This window comes from Apium graveolens, chromosome 3, assembly GCF_009905375.1.
Source record: "Apium graveolens cultivar Ventura chromosome 3, ASM990537v1, whole genome shotgun sequence".
Taxonomy (NCBI): Eukaryota; Viridiplantae; Streptophyta; class Magnoliopsida; order Apiales; family Apiaceae; genus Apium; species Apium graveolens.
Window position 1 is genome coordinate 296,024,645 of NC_133649.1, and position 20,025 is coordinate 296,044,669.

A 20,025-nucleotide genomic window follows, 5' to 3' on the forward strand; every position below is an offset into this window, starting at 1 on the left:
AAGCAGATTTCTCGTAATTTTAGGATTTGGACCACAAGATCAATCAATGTGGCTAATTCTGTTGGTGATCTTTGTTCCAATGGAACTATCAAATACTGAAAAGCTTGATACAGTTCATAATATTTACTCATTTGTAAGCTTAGTTACCTTTTGAATGTTAAAAAGAAGCAGATATTCTGTTAAAATTTAACGTTGCCACAAGTTGGTTCTTGCGAAGTATAATATCTGATTAAACTTTATGGCTTGTTCCGTAATTTTAGAACCATAATGTGAAAACTGAAAACTATGAAAACACAATGAGCTAATGAAGGGTTCAGATACCATACAAAACTAAAACAAATTCCAAAATCAAATTACTCAATTGATGAAGTAAAACTGAAAGCTTAAAATTTCACATGAACTAGCAAACTCAAGGGAAAATTTGATTATAAGATGCACATAAACGAAAGAGTTTAACCAAAAAGCCTAAATGACTGATCAAGAAGATTATTGACTTATAACTACATATTACTCTTCTCCGGAGTCCAATAAAAGAAAACCCGAACTGGAAAAATATAATACTGATAGCATTGGTCCAAGTGAAAGGGCACCCTTCAATTGTATTCAATAGTTAGAGTAATCAAAACTCAGGGACTGCTGATAGATAGGTGCCTGCACCAAAAGTATATAAATTGATTAACAAACAAGTACTGTAACAAACACACGAGTCCCATGTCCGACGCTGCATGAACAAGGAAACCCAATAAACCTGAGAAATGTTTTGCACATTAAGGAATACTTGCTAAAATTAGTGAAAAGATAATGCATTAATGCTTTGGATGGTAATACATGCATGTGCATATATTACGTTTTATTATGAATGAATACGGAACCAGAGAATTCCTCAAACAAATAAAGCTCGAGCTTAAAGTTGAAGGTAATCAAGATGCTTGGTAACAAACTTCAATTATATATAAACACAGTGTAGCTAATATTCGCACTCTCCTATGTGGATCCTTTTACATAAATCCTTTTATAGTTGTTGTCGATGCAAATAAAAGATCAAGGCACCACATTAATATTCACAATTTTATAAATGTTTCCAGGTTTTATAAAATTTCCAGTGAAACTCAGCGAGTTTAGCTGTAAACCAGCGTACGTGGGTGTATGCTAATGTATAAAGGGGCAAGCAACTACCTGAAAAACAGCATGACTAAGCTGATCATACGACTGAGCATACATCATAGCAAGAGAAGGCACTTGCACATAAACAGCATCTGTTACCGACTGATAAGGCCCGCTAGCACCATAAGGGCTCAGGAAAAGGTTACTGTAGCGGTAGGTGGGTGTGGGTGAAGCTCGAGTGTTTGGCATTTGCCCCAACTGTGGAAGAACTGTATCATACGGCAGATATGGAGGCTGAACATTATACATCTGAAATTGTGTCGAGCCAAAGTTTTGACTATTAGGAAGGTTCCTGATATACCTGCAGAACAAACAGATTTGAAGCTATTAATCAATTTGTAAACATATATTAACAAAGGATTAAGTACCAAAAACCATAAACTCAACTTTTACTCCATAAAACTTCTTCCATCAAACTAAATGTGCTCAAACTTTTTATTCATGTTTTTTATGATACAAAAGATGTTATTTAAACAGTTCATATACACAAAACATACATATTTAAATTAATGCACTCTATTAAATCTTAAACCTTGAAGACAACGTATGTCTGTCATGAAATCCCTCAGAGACAGGAATACTCATATACACAGTCATTACAACCAACTCAAACATTTTTGTTTCAAGTAGAAGACTTGAGGGGCGGACAGATTAATCATTAATGGATTGTAGGAAATTTGGTGATGCTACACAGGGACATGATAATATGAGTTTGCAGAAATAGAAGACAACTGGGAATGATAATTAGCAAAATCAAATGCAATTCCTTCAGGGTACCAAAAGATGCAACTAATAGATATTGCATGAACATAAAGAATAAAAATCAAAAATTAAATCAAACCTTGTCATTTGAGAGAGAATTATAATGTGTACCTCTTATAACTGCGATCATAATCTGGATCTATGATATCCTTCTCCCTATCCCTGAAAATGGCTACTTGTGATGAGTTACCACCGTCCCTGTTAGTTAATCTCTCCATATCCATGACAGCTTTCCTTGAACTTTCACTTTCTATCCCAGCGGAACACACATTTTTCTGATACTTAGTAGGAACTGTAACTTCTGATTCAGGAGAATTAGAAGCACCAAATATACGAGCTCGTGCTCTGTCATACTCCTCCTTTCTCTCCTCCACAGATTTAATAGAATTCTGTTTCCTCAACCCATTATTGTCATTTGAGGAGGCATTAGTGGGCCTTGATTGTATGATGATTTTTTTATGCTCACTGCTGTCATTTTCGGACTGTTTGATTGGTACCTCTGACAAACAAACATGAGGATTTATTCTTTCAGGAATTTTCTTTACCACTATTCTGGTTCCCTGGCCATCCAAGAAATTTTCCTGGACCATGGAGAGCAGACCATAGTGCTGAGCAACACGATGTGCAGCAAGACGAAGATAAGAAGTCGGGAAATGTTGGAATTCGAACTCTAGTTGATCAGAATTTCGCAAAAACTTCTGGATATCGAGTTCCATTCGTAGAACTATAAAATCAATAAGAAAGTCAATATATCTACAGAAATATAATGGACTTGAATGACAAATCCATTTGTTTCTCTCAACAACATATCAATCAAAACAACCAGCAAGTATTAATTAACAAAAGCAACATGCATATAGATCATCAACATTACAAGGCATTTACTCTGGAAACAATCAAGTGATGATCAACATGCAGAGATACATTAAAACTGTAGCAAATCTATATTGGTCAAGAGAATGATTCTAATTTAATTGTATAAGCAACTAAGTGTGTGTCCTTTCATATGAATTTGTGCTATCGTGCAAATAAACTTAAATAGATAGGGCTAATAAGCTCTCCCTAACCAGGTACTCCAATTGTGCAGTTTCATAGGCAAACTCTTAATTCTGAACAAAGCAGAATAAAGTATGTTTCTTCCGTGTATAGTGTCCTTTCAAAAGATAATTACAGTATCCATCTACCTATATCAACTAGTAATACAAGGAACATATTTTTTTACGTCGTGGTCCATGTCTAGTGCTGGCATTACAATACATCCTGTAACACGAACAGACGCTAGTGACCAGAAATCTATATGTAATTATGGGCAGTTAAACATACAATGATACAAGGTCTTAGATGGTCAGACGTTACAAGTTCATTGTTATGTATACTGTTTTGCGATACTGCACTAAAAGATGAAAATGTAGCTCCACTTTCACTGTCTTGTACATTTCAAACACAACACAATAGTACATTAAGACGTTTCCACCAATTATAAAAAAAAAGAAATAAGTCTCGAGAAAAGCCAATGAAATATATCAAATATCAAAGTGTGCAATGCATACTACTGATTAATGCTCAGTGGGCACTAAAGAAAATCTTTGATGAACCGGAGTAGCTGAGCAGCAGCTAACCTTCGAGCTTAGGCAGCTCCGATGAATGTGATATCATAATATACCAAATTTACGGCTTTGTTTGAACAATAAGCAAGTAATAACACCTACTACATGACAAATTTCTTAAAAAAAGGAAGTAAAAGGGGATTATTAAGCTAGGTTCAAATAATTGAAAACCTAAAAAAACAGTAAAACAAACAGTAAAAAATAGACTTTTCACAGGCAACAAAAGAAAGAATGTCCCAAAAGGCCAGCATTTTTCCATACCATACAGCAATTATAAAAATTATATGAAAGGTGAATGACAGAGAGAGAGAGAGATTAGGGTAAAGAAAGGATAGTAATATAGAAACAGAGAGGGGGGAAGAGAGAGAGATAGAGAGAGAGAGAGAGAGATTAGGGTAAAAAAGGAAAGTAATATAGAAACAGAGAGAGAGAGATAGAGGGGGGGGGAGAGAGATTAGGGTAAAAAAGGAAAGTAATATAGAAACAGAGAGAGAGAGGGGGGAGAGAGAGATTAGGGTAAAAAAGGAAAGTAATATAGAAACAGAGAGAGAGAGAGAGAGAGAGAGAGAGGAGAGACTAAACTGGTGAGACGATGACGAGGGTTTTGAAGAGCTTCAACCAAGAAGGGGTCCACAAGTGAGTCAGCGGTGTCGCTGACTGAGTTTGTAATAGTAGACTTTGAACAAGCTGTAGACGACTCCATTGCCTGCTGCTACTAAAATAAACCTCTCTCTCTCTCTCTCGCAATCTCTCTCGCAATCTCACTCTCTCTCTCTGCGGGATGGTTCTAGAGAAGGGGAAGGGGGGGATATAAACCCTCTCTCTCCTTATCTCTTCCCACGCAAAACCATACACCTTCCGAATCTCCTATTTATATCCCGATTCCCGATTTCACTTTTTATAATTTGACTCCAAATTACACTCCGCTTGAATTTTTGGTGCTCCTCTACTTATTACATTAAATATTGTTTTTAATTTTTTTAAATAAAAATATACATTTAACATTTATATTTATGAAAAATATAATCAAAATAATAGTTTTTATTATATACAAGTAACTATACCTAAAAATGTGTGTCGAAAATCTAAACATCACATAACAAAACATAAGGAGTATAACATTATATAACTAAAGAGAATTACAATATGTATATATTATTGAAAAGTATATTCACTTATTTCAAAATATATTTGTTATTTAAAATGAAAAAAAGTTAATTTAATTTTCTTGAAAATTGGTTAAATTTGATCATTAAAAAGTCACGGAGGCACTTGAAATGGGAGTAAATAAATATACCATTATTACCATACACTCCCTCATCCTAAATATACTATTATTATTTTATTTTTTACATTTAAAATGTTTAATATTGTATAATTATAAAAAAATATAAAAACTATACTATCAGTAATTATATTTGCTAATTTTAATTTTTTGAAAAAATGGAAATAGAAGGAACTAGTTGACCAGTAATCTAATAATCTGGTTTATTCTAATGATATTCTTAGACTGCACTAATATCTACAAGAGAAGAGAGCTTTTTATTTACATCACAAAAACAAGCAAACCATCACCATTTACAATTTACAATTGAATTTCGATCAGTAGAAGGTTGGATGGATCTTCAACACTTGGTATCTGCATGATAAAACACAATTAAGTTATGATCAAGTATGCAAAGTTTCGGACATTTAAAGATGATGTTATCTAAATTTTCTGAAGTACTTACTTATTCTTCGGTTAGATAGATGATATACTTTTAATGAATGAAAGAAACTCTGTTTCTCCGGATTGACTACTCTATCTCTCCGGTTTGTAATCTTGATATTTATATCGATGGAATTTTTTTCCTGACAAAAAAAATGCAAATAATGGTGATCAGGGCTTTTGGCTTGGTAAATAAAATTGCACTTACTCTTTCAGCTGAAAATGCTCCAACAGGGCCTAAAGCAATTCTTCACCTCTTGTGAGCTAGAAAGAAACAGCAAACCAAAAGAACGAGAAATACAAGAACTGTAAGGCGTCGATGATTCACTGTCACGTCTAGTATTCTAGTTATGAAGCCTTGCGGAAACTCTGCTGACAATGCCACATTATGATACAATTTGCCTCTAATGCTTGATGTTTCCGCTGAAGGTTTATCTAAATGCTGCAACTTCATTCTAATTCTTCGGGGTGCTGTTCCCTGGAAAGGTAGAGGGGGCTTTACGGGTTTATCTTTTTGACGTGACCTTATTTTAATTATTGCTGGTTCTGTTTCCTGGGAGGTTGGAGTAGCTAGTGTTGCTGGTGGGAGACTCTCTGCCGGTTGCTCAGACTTGAAATCCATATAATCATCTCCGAGAAAATTGGCAAATGAAGATTCATCTAGCATCATGAAATCGTCTTTAAACATATCAGCAAAACAATCATCTGTAACACTTTTATGTCCCTGAAACCGAATATCAAATGACCATAAGGGCAAGCCTCGGTGACATAACAGATAACAAAACGGGTAGCTTAAACTAATTCTGCTAAACTACTCGATAAAGTAGAGGAAACATGGCATTCTTTGTATTCTAATTCCGTTTATCAGAATATATTGAAATTTTGTAACTGCACAACTGACCTTTGGCGAGCTGCAAGATTCATCGGGAAAGAACAGATCTCCAGGCTTCTTGTCGTATTCAAATTCAGAATCAAAGCTTTTAGCTAAGTGTTGAAAGATTATATTTCCCGGTTTCATATCATATTCAGAATCAAAGCATCCAACCAAGTTAGGATTATTACGTCCATCAAGTGATGTCGACCCTTGGAACATTTCCATGTGTTCAACATCATAGCCAGTGTGGTGAAGATAGTTGGCTACAGTAGAAGTACTACTCTCCTCAGTCAGAGACTGATTCATCTCTTTTGGGGGAATATCATAACATTTGTATCCACTGTTTTTACAATTACGAACACGGCAAACAACAAAAGATTCCTACAATTGAAAATAGGACAACCTGGTTAAATTGCTTGCTCATATTTACAGATATTGAGGAAAATGTGGCCCAAGTCCTAACGTCTTAAGTCAAGCCGGTCTAGATACTACATTCTTGATACTGAAAGGAAAATAAACAGAGTTCGGAACATCAAATAACAATAGATAGCACCCTAATAACATCAAATATTAAGTGATCTTAACAATTACCAGAGGAGTTCCGCTCCTGCAATACTCGTGCATTATCCATTCAGTCCTTTCCCAATTTGGAGCCTGACCTTTGTGGAAAACTAGCGTCCTTTTTGTTCCAACAACCCTGTTACCTGATTTTACATTACGTTGTTTTCCGGTTGCTTTCCAGTAGCCATACTGAGTTGCTCTTTTGCTCTGCCGGCCGTTTGGATACTTTCTTCCACGAGGAAGAAAGAAGTACCACTCATTGTTTGAAGGGATTATTGATTGCGCTGCATATTTACATACAATTAATTAGTGCACTTAGTGATTGAAAGAATTAATAATAAGGCAGTTCTATACTCAATCCAAAAGGAAAGAATGATAATATTATTTTTCTTTGATAATAAGTAGTGCACTTGGTTATATATTGTTATGTTATATGCTATATATACTCGGTTTTCTTACATTTCTTGCCATGTATTTTGATTTTGCACTACCTTCATAGATACTTCTAATTTGATGCATGCTCGCAAAGTAGAAGATATTGTGGTATATGGATTTCTCATTTTCTTATCATCTTTTTCATTTCGCAGTTCACCAATTTCAATTTCGGAAGTGTGTGTTTGTAACATGTTAGCAATAGTTTTGGTTAACGTATGGCTATTGTTAACTATATAATTCTGTTGGGACTTTCCACTAACACCTTAAGATTTTAGATCGAAGGTAGATCAAACTGATTACTCAATATGGTCACCCAAAATTCTGACAATTTATTGTGGACACTAAAGACAATTAATGCCCCAAAAATGGGCGCATGTGTTCCACTCTTCTACCCCATTAATATAAATGGGCTCTTCTACCCCATAAATATAAATGGGCTTCGAATGAGGGGGAGTGTTAACTATATGATTCTGTTGGAGTTTTTCTCTAAGTCCTTAAAATTTTAGATTAGCTGATTACTCAACGGCTACGGTCTCTTTAAAACACAAACTAAATTATGAAAGATGATAAAAATGAACCTGGTAGATCCCACGGCTCGTGTTTAGTAATATCAATCTCTCTGATAGCTTCTACGCCTTTCTGGAATCCTTCAATTTTTCTTCTCAAGAAATATAAAATCAGTTCTTTCTCGGTGGGTGAAAATTTGAATCCCGAAAATGATTCAATAGGTACTCCAGTCTCCATATCACTTTCACCACTTGCTAGAACAACAAAAATTACTTTCAACTCGTATACTTTGGAATATAAATTTCTTGTTAGTTGTGAAAGAGAAGAAGATGAACCAGAGAGGAGATCAACTGCATAATGTTGATGATTATGGAGCTGCACTGTAGATATAGAGATGCAGACGATACTGACTAAAACATGACACGTAGAAGATACGTGTCAAAAGCCGTACATATGGGTCCAGACTGAATTTCTTAATTTTACTATAAATTACTCAATTTTATATTCATTTTTATATAGTTTTCTTTTTTTAAAAAAATAGAGATAATAATTTTTTTTAGGGTTATTTCAAAAAATATTTTTGTTTGTGTGAGGTTAATAAACTTGCATAATTGCATTGTACAAAGTAAAATATGATACAGTTGTTAGATATCTTCATGCTGACAACAAAGCTAAAAACACTATAGCTAAAAATGTATAGCTACACAAGCTTCATATATGAATACTCATAATTATTGAATACAAACTTTGATTTATTATATGGTACCGAGATTGATACGTGTCCATGAAGTCTAAAACGTTTTAATTAGTGAAGTATATAAAAACTTAGCTAAAAACAACATAACATTTAAATGTTTAAAAACTCAACTAATTGTATTATAAGCACCCAGAATTGAATATGTAATTTGTAATGTTTTGTTATTATTAAAATATAAAAGTTCTTTTTTAAGAAAAGAAATATCAATATATTTAAGTTTCATTTCATATTGAGCTTGATGATTTAGGAGAGATAAAAATTATCTAGATTAAAAAATTATTAAATGTATCATTGAAATACAATATATACTCAGAAAATCTTTCTCTCTTTCATATTTACAAACTTATTCTATTAAAATTTATGTTTAGAGAATTCTCAGGAAAATTATCTCAGATTAAAAAAAAAATCATATAAATAAATATATCAAAATATTATTGTAATTGCAGATATTTTATGCTGAAAACTGCATGTTTCTTTTAAGACCTCAGGAACATTTTTCAGTTTAATATATTAAACAAATTAGGTCAATTGGTACCAGATGCACAGGCCAAATAATCAAGGTAGGTGTAAAGATCCTTAACAATTGGCCTTGTGTGACATAAACGCACGTCTATACATCTCAGTGTTACTCGGAAAGTAATTTACATTTTTTTATTAATTTAAGTATATGTTCTAACAAATTTCGGAGATGAGCGAGAATCGAATACGGTGCGACAATAAATAAGTCCTTAACCACTTCTCATCGCGCTCAAAAACTAATTTACTTTAAATTTACAGTATTGAAACCTTTGATTTACAGTAACATGGAGTTAAAATTTTCAAGATTTAAAGGAAGAACATGTACATTCCACCTAACTATAAAAAGTTAAAACATAGGGCGTGTTTGGGGATTCTAATAAGCCAACTTATTGGCTTATAAGTCCGCAACAACTTATCGACGAGTGTTTGTCGACCCAATTTATAAGTTAAATTTACAACTTATAAACTGATAAGTTGAATGTTAGCAACGTACTTTTTTCCAACTTATTTGTATTTTTTCACTTTTTTTTAAAATTTTGAGTTTAAAATAAAATTTTAAAATATTTTTTAATTTAAAATTCATGAATTAAAATAATTGTATTTAATAATTATTTATTTTAATCCATTTAAGTAAAAAAAAATCTGACTTATAAGTAAATTTATCCAAACACTTATAGAATTTATAAGTATTTATCAACTTATCACTTATTTAACACTTATTCATTTTAAGCATAAATTACTTATTTTAAGATTTCCCAATCTGCAGCATAATGTTTGACTAAAAAAAGTCCTTAGTTTGCTTGTTTTACTTCTAAAGTCTTGTCTGTTGTTGCTGTTTAATTAACAGTTCTGCATAGAGAAGCTCATTCCAAGCATCCGGCACGCCAGGGAGGCACCAGTGGCTGCAGTCCTGGAATCTTAGTGGCGATTGCTTCTCGGCTTCTGACAGTTTCTGCTTTCTGTATATTGATGGATGAGCATCTTTCCGATAATCAGTCAGTCTTGTAATATTCAAAAATGACACTTTTGTGTTCATATTTCTCAGCACTTTCTCCAAAACTCTCATCATCGGAGGGTATGCATCGAGATATGTCTCGTTCCTAATCGGTTCTGTTTCGTGGTCACATTGTCCACCTGAATTCCACTGCCCTCCGCTGTCAATATGATGCACTTGATCAAAAACTGAAAGCATGAATCATGACTAAAATGTACAATGCTAGACAGTCAAATGACAGTATCATTTTAACTGATAAAATCTGAATGTGCAAGGCATTCGTACGTCTGAAAGCGATCACTTGAATGAATTCTTACCTGAAATGAGAGGCTGAATATCCCCTAAAGAGTACCAGAGTCTTCAAAGGATTTACATTGGCATCCACCCATCTTGACCATGTTGTTACAGCTTTCCGGAATGCCTCAATAGCATCTAGTTCAGGATAAATATGTGTCCCTTCTTGATAATAGTCTCTCCTACGACGTTTAAGAGTTTGTTTAGTTTTCATAATCTTCAAACAAATAAGCATGTATTATAGCAGAATACTTAAATGCATTAACCTAAGTTAACATCCCTAAGTATAAGTTAATTAATTTACCCCTCGGAAGTCTTTGGATGAGTCCACCAATGTCCAGTGTTAAAAATTAGAACATCTGCAGATTTATATTTATCAGCAGAAGTCTCAATTTTGTCGAGTCTTAATGTTTCCTTGTTCGATCCATTTTGCTCTGAAGCTTCCCATTCTTGAACTAGGAATGGAGATACAAAGAACTCCACAGTGCAATTATAATCCTGACAAGAAGAGTAAAACTTAATACCAGAAATAACTTGGAGCACACACCATGTGAAATGTGATAGATAGCTTAATTTTATGAAGAAGAGTGGAATTCAAGAAAACAGACCTTAAAGACAAAAGAATAAAATGCTCCTGATCGAAAATGGTGCTGGCCAGATGCTTCGTAAACCTTGCTTTGATCCTGGACAGAGTTTCTTAGAATACAAATCAATGACTCCCACATGTTCCTATTCAGAGAATCTCCAACAAAAACCAATCTCTTTCCTCTCAGCAATTCTAACATATGACCTCCATCCAGTCTGTGAACAAAGTTCATAAAACATTAATTTCCCAGTTATATATGTGGGCAGCTGAACCTCGATAAATGAATACCCTTTGGGCCGGATACTTTAATTAACTTATCGAGATTATTCATATATCAAGGTAAAACAACACAAACCTTGGTAAGGTGCAACCGCGTGGCTTCCATTTCATCTGCTGAAAGCCTTTGTCAGGTCTACCATTAAGGTAACAGTTAAATTGTTCATCAATAAGTGAACAAGAACCAGGTTTGTACAAAGGGTACGAATCATCTCTCACCCATTCTCCATGAAACAGATCACAGTTAATTAAATTTTTCACCAACTTGTCACTTTCCTCGTTTACATCTCCATTAACATTTTGTTTTCCGGCTGAAGAATTTGGCACAGAATGTACAGTCTGATTCTGATTCACCATTACCGGAGATTTTGGAGCCAAAACAACACTCTGATTGGTATTCAAGACTCCAACTTTATCACCCAAGTCTTGATTTTGAGTCTGATCATTTACCAGCTGAGACTCAGGAGCTTCACTTATGGTCTTATTTGGACTAAAGTTGCCAACTTTATCACCACCCAAGTCTTTCTTTTGAGTCTGGTTTGTGTTGTAGGATGTATTAGTATTTGTTTGTGTCGAGTTTGGGAAAAAGTAAGAAAGAACAGGGGACAACTTAGAGGAGAAGTCCAGAGAAGAAGAGTTAGTTGTTGAGAGAGTAGTGATGCTGTTAAAGATGTTTGAGAACAAAGGTGCAGAAGATTGAGGAGAAGGATTATAGGCTAGGAAAACAGTGAAGACAATGAAACCAAACATGAAGCCATAGATAAAGGTAAGAATATGTTTCTTTCTTTGGTAAGATAAGAGGGATTTTATGTCTGTGATTATAGGTGGATGTTTGGTTGCATTTGCCATCAGAGCAGAGAGATTCAGTTATGGTATCTGCAGATTCAGTTATTTAGAGGACATATCATATAGACAAGGAAATAATGACATAAATTGTTAAATAGGAGTAGAGATGAATGCATGTCAGGCTTTGGGCAATATACAAAACACACAAATATCCTGACAACGTGTAGGCCGGTTAATAGGATTACCGCGTACATGCATATGATCAGATGTGTGTGTGTGCTAACTAACAATACGAGATTGCCATGACTTTGGGGAATGACACCAATGTTACATGTTATGTTGATTAAACAACTTGAAATGGTCGGCTAGCCTTGTGAGTATTGTCTTGATATACAATAAAGATCCATCAAATGTATATACAGATTGGCTAAGAACTAAGATCCACCACCATAGCATGATGAAAGAGCATAGAGGCAACCGCATTCATCATCTCAGATCCTGAGTTCGATTTATTAGAATGGATACTACCATATAAGCTTACTTAAAAAGAAAAAGATCCATCACCACCACCAGAATGCAATGCAGCACATACATTATGAAACATACCGATTCGTTGTTGAAGATGACACCACTAGCAGTCCAGGAAAACTACACCAGAAGGAAGCTGATTAAGTCTAGCGGCTGCAGCATCTAGTATGGATGATAAAACTACTACCTGATTCTGCCTCTTAAACTCTCAGAATCTGCATACTGCAATTGCCAAAAGCTAGACAAGAGAGCACCTAACTGATGAAAATGAGTATGTATATACATCAAAAACTGCAAGCAAGCTATTGCCTATTGGCTGTTATTTACAACAAAATGCAAGTTTTATGCCACAACTAAACTCAATCATGTAAAAACTGGTCTTGATTACATATGAGCTAGAAACCAAAGCAAGAAACTACAGATCATAAGATCAATCAAGGTGATATTAAAATAGTTCGTCTCGGTATCATCTCTGCCTTTTCCTTTCCTTCCTATCTACTCCCTAATTTCATTGATGAAATGATACGACGAAGGAAAAAAAGAAGCTATATTTGTAGTTGCCAATCGAAAAAGCAAAACAAATGTCATCCCTCAAGCACTCAAGCAAACAGAGGAATGCAGATCACAACAATGAAAATTACCACACTAACTATGTCTTAACATCTTGTTCATCTTCATCATAATACACCTCCTCCTCGTCGCCATCTATAGCATCATCATCATAATACTCTTCCGTTTCCTCCTCATCATCGCCATTCCCAATCAATTCATCACCTTGTTGCCTCCTCAAACTCTCCTGAATCCGATCCCGAATTGCAGTCCCCATCTTATGACACCCCTCTTCAAAAATCTCCAGGAAACCAGCCACCCATCTATCAGCATTCTCCACCCACTCATTCCTATGCATCTCGGCTGTCTTGGCCACCGTCTTCACCTTCTCCCCTACTCTCTCCTGTTGCTCCTTCACTTTCTCTTGTATCTTCTGTAAACTCATATTCACCCTCAATCTCTTCTCCTTGACGTAACTAACGCCAAGATCTTTCCTCGAATACCCACGATCCAAATTGCGTATCACATACTGATTATAATCCTTAACAATTCTCATAATTATGTCAGACGTGGAAATCCCATCCGTCCTCTGAGTCTCCTTAAATTTCCCTATCGATTTCACAAAATCATACACATCATTAGCAGCACCGCTAGCATCAGCATACGGGAGAGAATCATGCGCAACATAATCAATCCTATGCTTGTCAAGAAACTCCTCAGAAAGGACCCAAGGAGCATCAGGAATGACTTCATCAACCCATCTGCAATGACGCAGAGACTCGTAACGCTCGGACTCAGTCATAACCGTCTTGCCTTTGAATTTATGAGTGATCTCATCATTGCAACAACCAACAATCAAGTGAGTGTTTGGAAATGAATTCTTGGCTTGCTCCAGAGACCTGGCATGGCCAAAATGGAAGAGATCATAGATCCCGTCGGCGTAAACGCGGACGGGACGGTCAGATGGTGGTGGATTGGGAGGAGGGTAGGCATTACCTAGTGGTTTAGATGGCTGCATTGCCTCAACTTGTTCTCCCATTGTAGAATCTCTGTTGTTCCAGTTTTCACTCCTCTCCTTCAAAAAACAGAGACCCTGTTTTTACATGTATATTATCCCTACGTTACATTGTAGGCCACTTATATATATGTAATATTTGATAAATATTAAATAGCAGTGTTACAGAGATCGCCAGCGTGTCAGGACGGTAAAGGTACCTTCGAGGGATTAACAGGCAAGTCAGAGATTAATTGGATCGATTAATCGGAAGAATAAAAATATTATTTTTAATTTTTATAATTATATAATGATCAATATGTCATATATTTGTTTGGAAAAATAAATTAGAATGGTATTAAACAATACCTACACATTTGTCATGCATGCGTTATGTACTAATCATTAAGTTTACAATATTAACTATATTTTAATTCACACTTTTAAATTAATTATAATATGTTATTTTTATATTTTATGTTAAAAAATAAATATATTAGATTACTTGTTACTTCTTACCAATACTTTATATTAGAAATTGAAATGATATTGTGTGAAATTATGAAATTAATGAATTAAATTTATAAAAACGTTAAAAAAATATTTTTTTAATTATTTTCCGCCTAAACCGCCTATGACCGATTTTTGACCGGCTAACCCGCCTAATCCCAATTTTGACCCGATTTTTTGAAAAAACGCCTAAATCACCGCTTAGATCCGAGTCAGATCGTTTTACCACCGCCTAGCACATAGGCGGCCGCCTAGACCGTTTTTTAGAACACGGTTAAATACAAAGCATTTTTTGACATATATATTCTTTTTACTAATTTGTCTTATATGTCTTACAATTGAGTATTTGTCCTAACAAATATCGGGAAATCGAACCTAGATTCTGGGACTACAAATAAGTCTTTAAGCACTTTTAAGCACTTAAGTTATCTCATCGCGCTCTTGCAGCACTCTTGCAACATGTATATTTGTTGTGAGGGATTTGAAAACGTTTTTGATTGGTAGACAGCAGACACGGGTTTTGGATTCGGTGTGAGAATCCGATCCGATCTAGAGGAGTCTGCTTTGGTGGCTGTAATTGGAATTTTCTTTTGACAAAAACAATACAAATTACTTTGGGATATTCTCCTGGTTGTCAGACATTCAACATTTTTGTGTTATTGTCTTTGATTTGTTTATTTACACCGTATTCGTTAACCTACTCCGCGTTTCCAAATTCGTGACTGCGACAAATACTAGCAAATTTATAACAGCTCATGCTGTGGCAATAACTCCCTCGCTTCCTTTACATGATGTCGAGAGTTCGAATATTGTCAAAGACAGGATGGGTGAGTGCGTTTAACCAGCAAAAGAGAAAAACATAAAAAGAAAAACAAAATTTATAAAACGTCTAATTGTTTTCAATAAAAGTATATCAAGTAATCTAAGACAGGTTCAATTCTAATATAAATGTGCCCTAAAATTAGGCAACCGACTTCTGATTTGCACACAAGTCTGCAAAAAATCCCGGTTTGAATAGGTGAATAGAACCTAAACTGAAAAAGTAAATCCGAGTAGGCCTCCTGTGATTTGTAGTAGATGTAGAAGTAAAGCATACCATGTTCTACAACACTTTATAAAGTACAATGCTAATTTGCTAATTTTACGAAGTTGAGCATATGTATGGCATTCTTGCTATTTGCTAGTTAGCAGAGGAATTTGATAGCATCATATGTACAAGCAGTGGCAGAGAAATATTTTGTTATAGCTCAAAGAGGTCCCTGCAAGTCTGCAAATGAACCCAGCTTTGTCTTTTTATTCGAACAATTGAAACAGATGTAAAACCTGAGCTGCAGAGTGAACGGTCACGGTAGCAGCTGATAAATTTCAGGGGTAAAACATCTACTTCCATGCTTGCTGAAGGACCAGCGATATACTTGTTTTTTTTAAAATTCAAAAATATTCTTGATATTGACCCATTACAGAGCAAAAACTTCGTGCTAACAAGATTGATGGAAAACCATTTTGACATCAGAAATCAGCACAGCATCCATCAACATTCAAAATTTGTTTTGTTTGTTGCCACTTATGGTGACCATATCAGGAAATCTTAAAAAGTTATACAAAGTACCAAAAGAAAGATGGTAAATTACGATCATTAACAAATTAGTAAACAAAAAAATAAAAGGTAGCAACCAAATAGAGATGCACACAATTTGTGCATGCAATGTAAACTAACAGTAACACCAGCAGTTTTCCGTCAACACAGTTCTCTATTTCCAGCAGCAAAGTAGAAATTAGAACAATATACAACACAACACATATGGAAGCAAACAAACTGACCTAACCTATGAATTGAGCTAAAAAACTTATAAATCTCCTTACATGTACTCATTCATTTTCATAACAACCATCATCAAATAACAGGCTTAACAGCCAAACATATGAAAAATTCTCAAACACTAACCTGACCTCTATCACATGCAAACCAATCCGGGTTGGTCCCATGACCAAAAATAAACAGCAGGTCTCTGGTCCAACAGTGCCTATGATTCCAATCTTTGATCTGGTCCGGTCATGGAACTTTGTGCAGCCACATTTGCACTCATTTCATGATGGAGTTTCTTCTATACGAAACACTGCTGAAGATCATTTTTCACATAAAAACTGGAAGATAACTTGTATATTCACTATCAATAGCTAAAATACACATTACACTGCAGTGGAAATGAAACAAAATTCTTGCACACAAAAAAATCAAATCTCAATCAACATCAGAGTCACCTATTTCATATGATCGCAAACACTATTAGTGACATATTCCAACATAGCTGACCAAAATTCTAGATTTATACCTATGTTATGATGCACGGCTGTAGAATTCTGTGAAGTCTAGCCGGAACATAAGGAACTTCAGATCAATGTGTTGCTGGACAGGCAACTGTGAAATGAATCCTCGAAAGAGTGTTGAATATTCCTTAGAGATTGTATCTATTTCTTGTCCGCTATGTGTAAGAAACTCCCCGGCACGTTGTGTGATGGCCTTCCTGCCTTCACCAAGCCATGACCCAGGAACTGAAGTTTTATTACTCGACTGCCTGTTCGTCTTGTCCCGAGAAGGCAAAGATGACTCCACAGTCCTGCAAGTTTAGAAGACAAGAAATAACAGTAAGGGACTAATGGTCTAACGAGAGTCACAATATAATTACAAAGACAAAACTGTTGTGATAATCTATTACCTTGCTTGCAATTCATTAACACCTTCATATAGGCGATCCGCATGACTACGGAATCGCAACACAAGATCAAGCAACACAAAGAGGGTCTTGTAAAGAGATTGTGACCTTTCTCCTAGAAGGGACTTCTCAACAATTGAATGAAGATACTTCTCATGTGCAGCAAGCAGATCATCAAGATCTTTAGCTGCTTCCATTTCACTAGAAAAATTTGACCATGAAACCTCCAAAACCTCAAACATAATGTAGTATTGCAAATTTGTTATAAAATGATTCATCTCATCCCAAAGCACTTGGCAACGCCTTGATGCCAAAATTAGCTGCAACTTGACAGCTTCGGGCAATTTAGTAAAAGCTATAGAATTTGGTTTCATCGTCTTCCAAACACCAATGAGCGCATGCTCTACCCGTCTAAGCTTCCATAGGAAATTGAAGATTCTGAAGTACTTCGTCATGACTGACTCTGTGAAAAGAGTATTTAAAGGCACTCTTGCATCGTATTCTAGGGAGAAGACATCCCACCCTCTATCTCCTATGTTGTGTGGCATCATTTTGACCCTCAATCTATCCAGTATGTCAGGATCATCATACTGTGCACTGGAGGACCTTATTGCACTCTCCAACAACCCTGCAAGCTTAAACGAACTGATAGTATTAGCAGGCTCTGAAAGCTCAGGCCCGACAATATCCATCAAATACTGAACAAAATCACCTTGCCCGAGCAATAAATAACGCTTAATTGCAAGACAATGTTCCTTGAACTTATACTGCCTGTACACAACATCCATCAAATGTTTGTCTATTCTCCTGGCTGCTTCAGTAACCAAAGACTCTAGTGCATCAGTTTCACCATAACCAAGGCCACCTCTCCTGGTGGTTGTCCCTGTGACAGCAGCAGCTTCTGTTGCAGCATCAGCCCAACTACGATCCTCGCAACAAACACGAAGGAAATTGATTGACTTCCCGGTTCTTAGAATTCTATGAGCAAGAGACTGCGAGATAAAAGAAGGAAGCATTGCAGAACGGAGTTGGTAACCTTCCCTCCATAGTGATTCTGCTTTCACAGGCTGACCCAAGACAAAGAACTCCATAAAAATATCTTCCAGTTCCCCTTCTAAAACCCAGCTCCTAACCATCTCGAAAAGAGGAGAACACACCCGGCGAAGCAACCGTTTCATAAAATCATGAACAATAGGGTCGCCATGTTGAGCATGCATGTGAATCGCCCCAGCCATCGCACCACCCTTTAAAACCTTACAGTTGTCAACCAGAAGAGCCATTAATCTCATCTTAACCATTGGTTCAGCAAACCACACAGAAAGTCTCCTAAGCGAAAGATAGTTCCCTGAACTAACACTCTCAGTAACAGAAGGTATAGGATTCATCGACTGAGCTTCAAGCACAGCCAACAACTTATAATACTCCGTAAGCTCATCCTGCAAAGCCGCACAAAACGCCTGCCCAACCGTTCCAACATCTTCCGCCGCTAAACTTTTCACCGTCTCCGAAACATACCCCTTAACCTTCCTAAACAACCACCCAAGCTCACAAACTTTCCTAACCATAATCCTCGTCGCTCTTGGAACCCTAACCGATTCCCCCAAAACATACCCATCAACACTCTTATCAAACTTCACAAACTTCCCATCAATCCCCTGCGAAACATACAACACATCCCTCACTAAAACCTCCTCCGAAACCTCACACTCCTCCTTAACCAAATTTCCAAACTCCCTAAACGCCATTTCTCGCAAATTACTCGGATCCTTCGAAACCAACAAAACCCCACCATCCCAACCCCCCTTCTCCCCATTTCTCGAAACACCCGAAGATCGCAACTTTCCCCCATTCTCAAAACCCCCTTTAGTCCCCACATTCCCCTCAAACAAAGCAGGCAACAAAAACCCATTACCAACCCTACTATCCGATCCAATTTTCGCCTTTTTTCGATCATCCGCAACAGTTTTAAGCAAATAAAGCACAGCCCACTTATTATTTACACTCCCTGAACCACTTTTCGACGCGAATTTAGAATACAAATCAGCAAAAATTAGGGCATCAGAAGTTTTACCTTGAGTCGCGAGCTGACGCTTAATTGAATCCGCCATTGCACCTTCATCTACAGCAATTGATGGCGTCATCCTACTAGACAATATACGCAGAGCATATTTAAGTGATTGCTTATCATCATTACTATTATTATTATTATTATAATTGTTGTTATTATTAGGGTTTGAGTTTGAAGGTGAGTTGAGTAAACGAGTGACGAGTTCTTTGACGAGATCTAGAACCTTCGAATCTTGGTGATCCATCTGGGGTTGGTTGAATTGATGAATTAGATGTATTTGTTTGTGTGTAATGATTAGAATAGATACAGTGGAGTGTGAAGAAGATGGGGGAGGTTTTGTGAGCACCAACTGTTTGATGTTTTGTTTTTGTTGCCCTTTTTTGTTTTTTGAGTTTTTTATATGGCGCGGAAATGAATTTGTTTTTCACACTCAAATCTTTTAGCACATTTCACCTAATGTTATTTCCAGAGCAATTTTTAACTTACATAACAAATTTTGATTAAAAATATGATATTAACCTCGTCTTGATTTTTAACTTGTTTATTAGTATGCTAACATGAGGAGTATTTTTATCTTTTTAATGATTCTTATTTTGAAATTTAAAATTTTGCTCTGAAAATAAAATTTTCCATATTTTATTAAGAAAATAAATATTTATTAGATAACAAATATAAAAGTTTGAAATTAGTTTGGTACCGCTAATTTGGAGAATGGCTCGGATAATATGTAAAAGAATCGCGGTCAAATTTAAAATTTCTTTTTCGAAGATCGAGTGAAGTTTCGGTTTCAAGATAAGAATTGTACCCGCGTAATTATGGTTGATTTGACAAA

The 20,025-nt window shown here is 35.7% G+C and overlaps 5 protein-coding genes across 11 annotated transcripts; all 5 read right to left on the bottom strand.

The window, feature by feature from the left end:
• Positions 1-365: 365 nt before the first annotated feature.
• Positions 366-4,405, bottom strand: LOC141713690 (uncharacterized). Of its 3 annotated transcripts, none has more exons than XM_074517213.1 (4): positions 4,116-4,405; positions 2,038-2,650; positions 1,177-1,465; positions 366-651 (listed from the first exon to the last, which is right to left on the bottom strand). In XM_074517213.1, exons 1-4 carry the CDS (start codon positions 4,234-4,236, stop codon positions 604-606), a joined length of 1,071 nt encoding a protein of 356 aa, XP_074373314.1. In that variant the 5' UTR covers positions 4,237-4,405; the 3' UTR covers positions 366-603. The 3 variants fall into 3 exon arrangements, with proteins under 3 accessions (XP_074373314.1, XP_074373316.1, XP_074373315.1); XM_074517215.1 differs by lacking the exon at positions 4,116-4,405 and adding an exon at positions 3,795-4,054; XM_074517214.1 differs by lacking the exon at positions 4,116-4,405 and adding an exon at positions 3,546-3,750.
• A 601-nt stretch (positions 4,406-5,006) lies between these two features.
• On the bottom strand, positions 5,007-7,964 carry LOC141711176 (NAC domain-containing protein 40-like). 2 transcript variants are annotated; one of them, XM_074513602.1, is made up of 6 exons: positions 7,690-7,964; positions 6,707-6,960; positions 6,143-6,496; positions 5,496-5,965; positions 5,264-5,384; positions 5,007-5,172 (listed from the first exon to the last, which is right to left on the bottom strand). In XM_074513602.1, exons 1-5 carry the CDS (start codon positions 7,853-7,855, stop codon positions 5,363-5,365), a joined length of 1,266 nt encoding a protein of 421 aa, XP_074369703.1. In that variant the 5' UTR covers positions 7,856-7,964; the 3' UTR covers positions 5,007-5,172; positions 5,264-5,362. The 2 variants fall into 2 exon arrangements, with proteins under 2 accessions (XP_074369703.1, XP_074369704.1); XM_074513603.1 differs by lacking the exon at positions 5,264-5,384 and having other exon boundaries at positions 5,450-5,965.
• A 1,667-nt stretch (positions 7,965-9,631) lies between these two features.
• LOC141713691 (protein trichome birefringence-like) lies at positions 9,632-12,472 on the bottom strand. Its single transcript, XM_074517216.1, has 5 exons — positions 11,124-12,472; positions 10,791-10,983; positions 10,487-10,680; positions 10,206-10,364; positions 9,632-10,048 (listed from the first exon to the last, which is right to left on the bottom strand). Exons 1-5 carry the CDS (start codon positions 11,891-11,893, stop codon positions 9,706-9,708), a joined length of 1,659 nt encoding a protein of 552 aa, XP_074373317.1. The 5' UTR covers positions 11,894-12,472; the 3' UTR covers positions 9,632-9,705.
• Positions 12,473-12,617: 145 nt separating this feature from the next.
• On the bottom strand, positions 12,618-14,031 carry LOC141713692 (choline-phosphate cytidylyltransferase 2-like). The gene has a single exon (XM_074517217.1). It carries the CDS (start codon positions 13,944-13,946, stop codon positions 13,008-13,010), a length of 939 nt encoding a protein of 312 aa, XP_074373318.1. The 5' UTR covers positions 13,947-14,031; the 3' UTR covers positions 12,618-13,007.
• Positions 14,032-16,142: 2,111 nt separating this feature from the next.
• On the bottom strand, positions 16,143-19,604 carry LOC141713693 (gamma-tubulin complex component 3). 4 transcript variants are annotated; one of them, XM_074517221.1, is made up of 3 exons: positions 17,129-19,604; positions 16,745-17,029; positions 16,143-16,516 (listed from the first exon to the last, which is right to left on the bottom strand). In XM_074517221.1, exons 1-2 carry the CDS (start codon positions 19,435-19,437, stop codon positions 16,750-16,752), a joined length of 2,589 nt encoding a protein of 862 aa, XP_074373322.1. In that variant the 5' UTR covers positions 19,438-19,604; the 3' UTR covers positions 16,143-16,516; positions 16,745-16,749. The 4 variants fall into 4 exon arrangements, with proteins under 4 accessions (XP_074373322.1, XP_074373320.1, XP_074373321.1 ...); XM_074517219.1 differs by having other exon boundaries at positions 16,143-16,528; XM_074517220.1 differs by having other exon boundaries at positions 16,143-16,531.
• Positions 19,605-20,025: the final 421 nt, after the last annotated feature.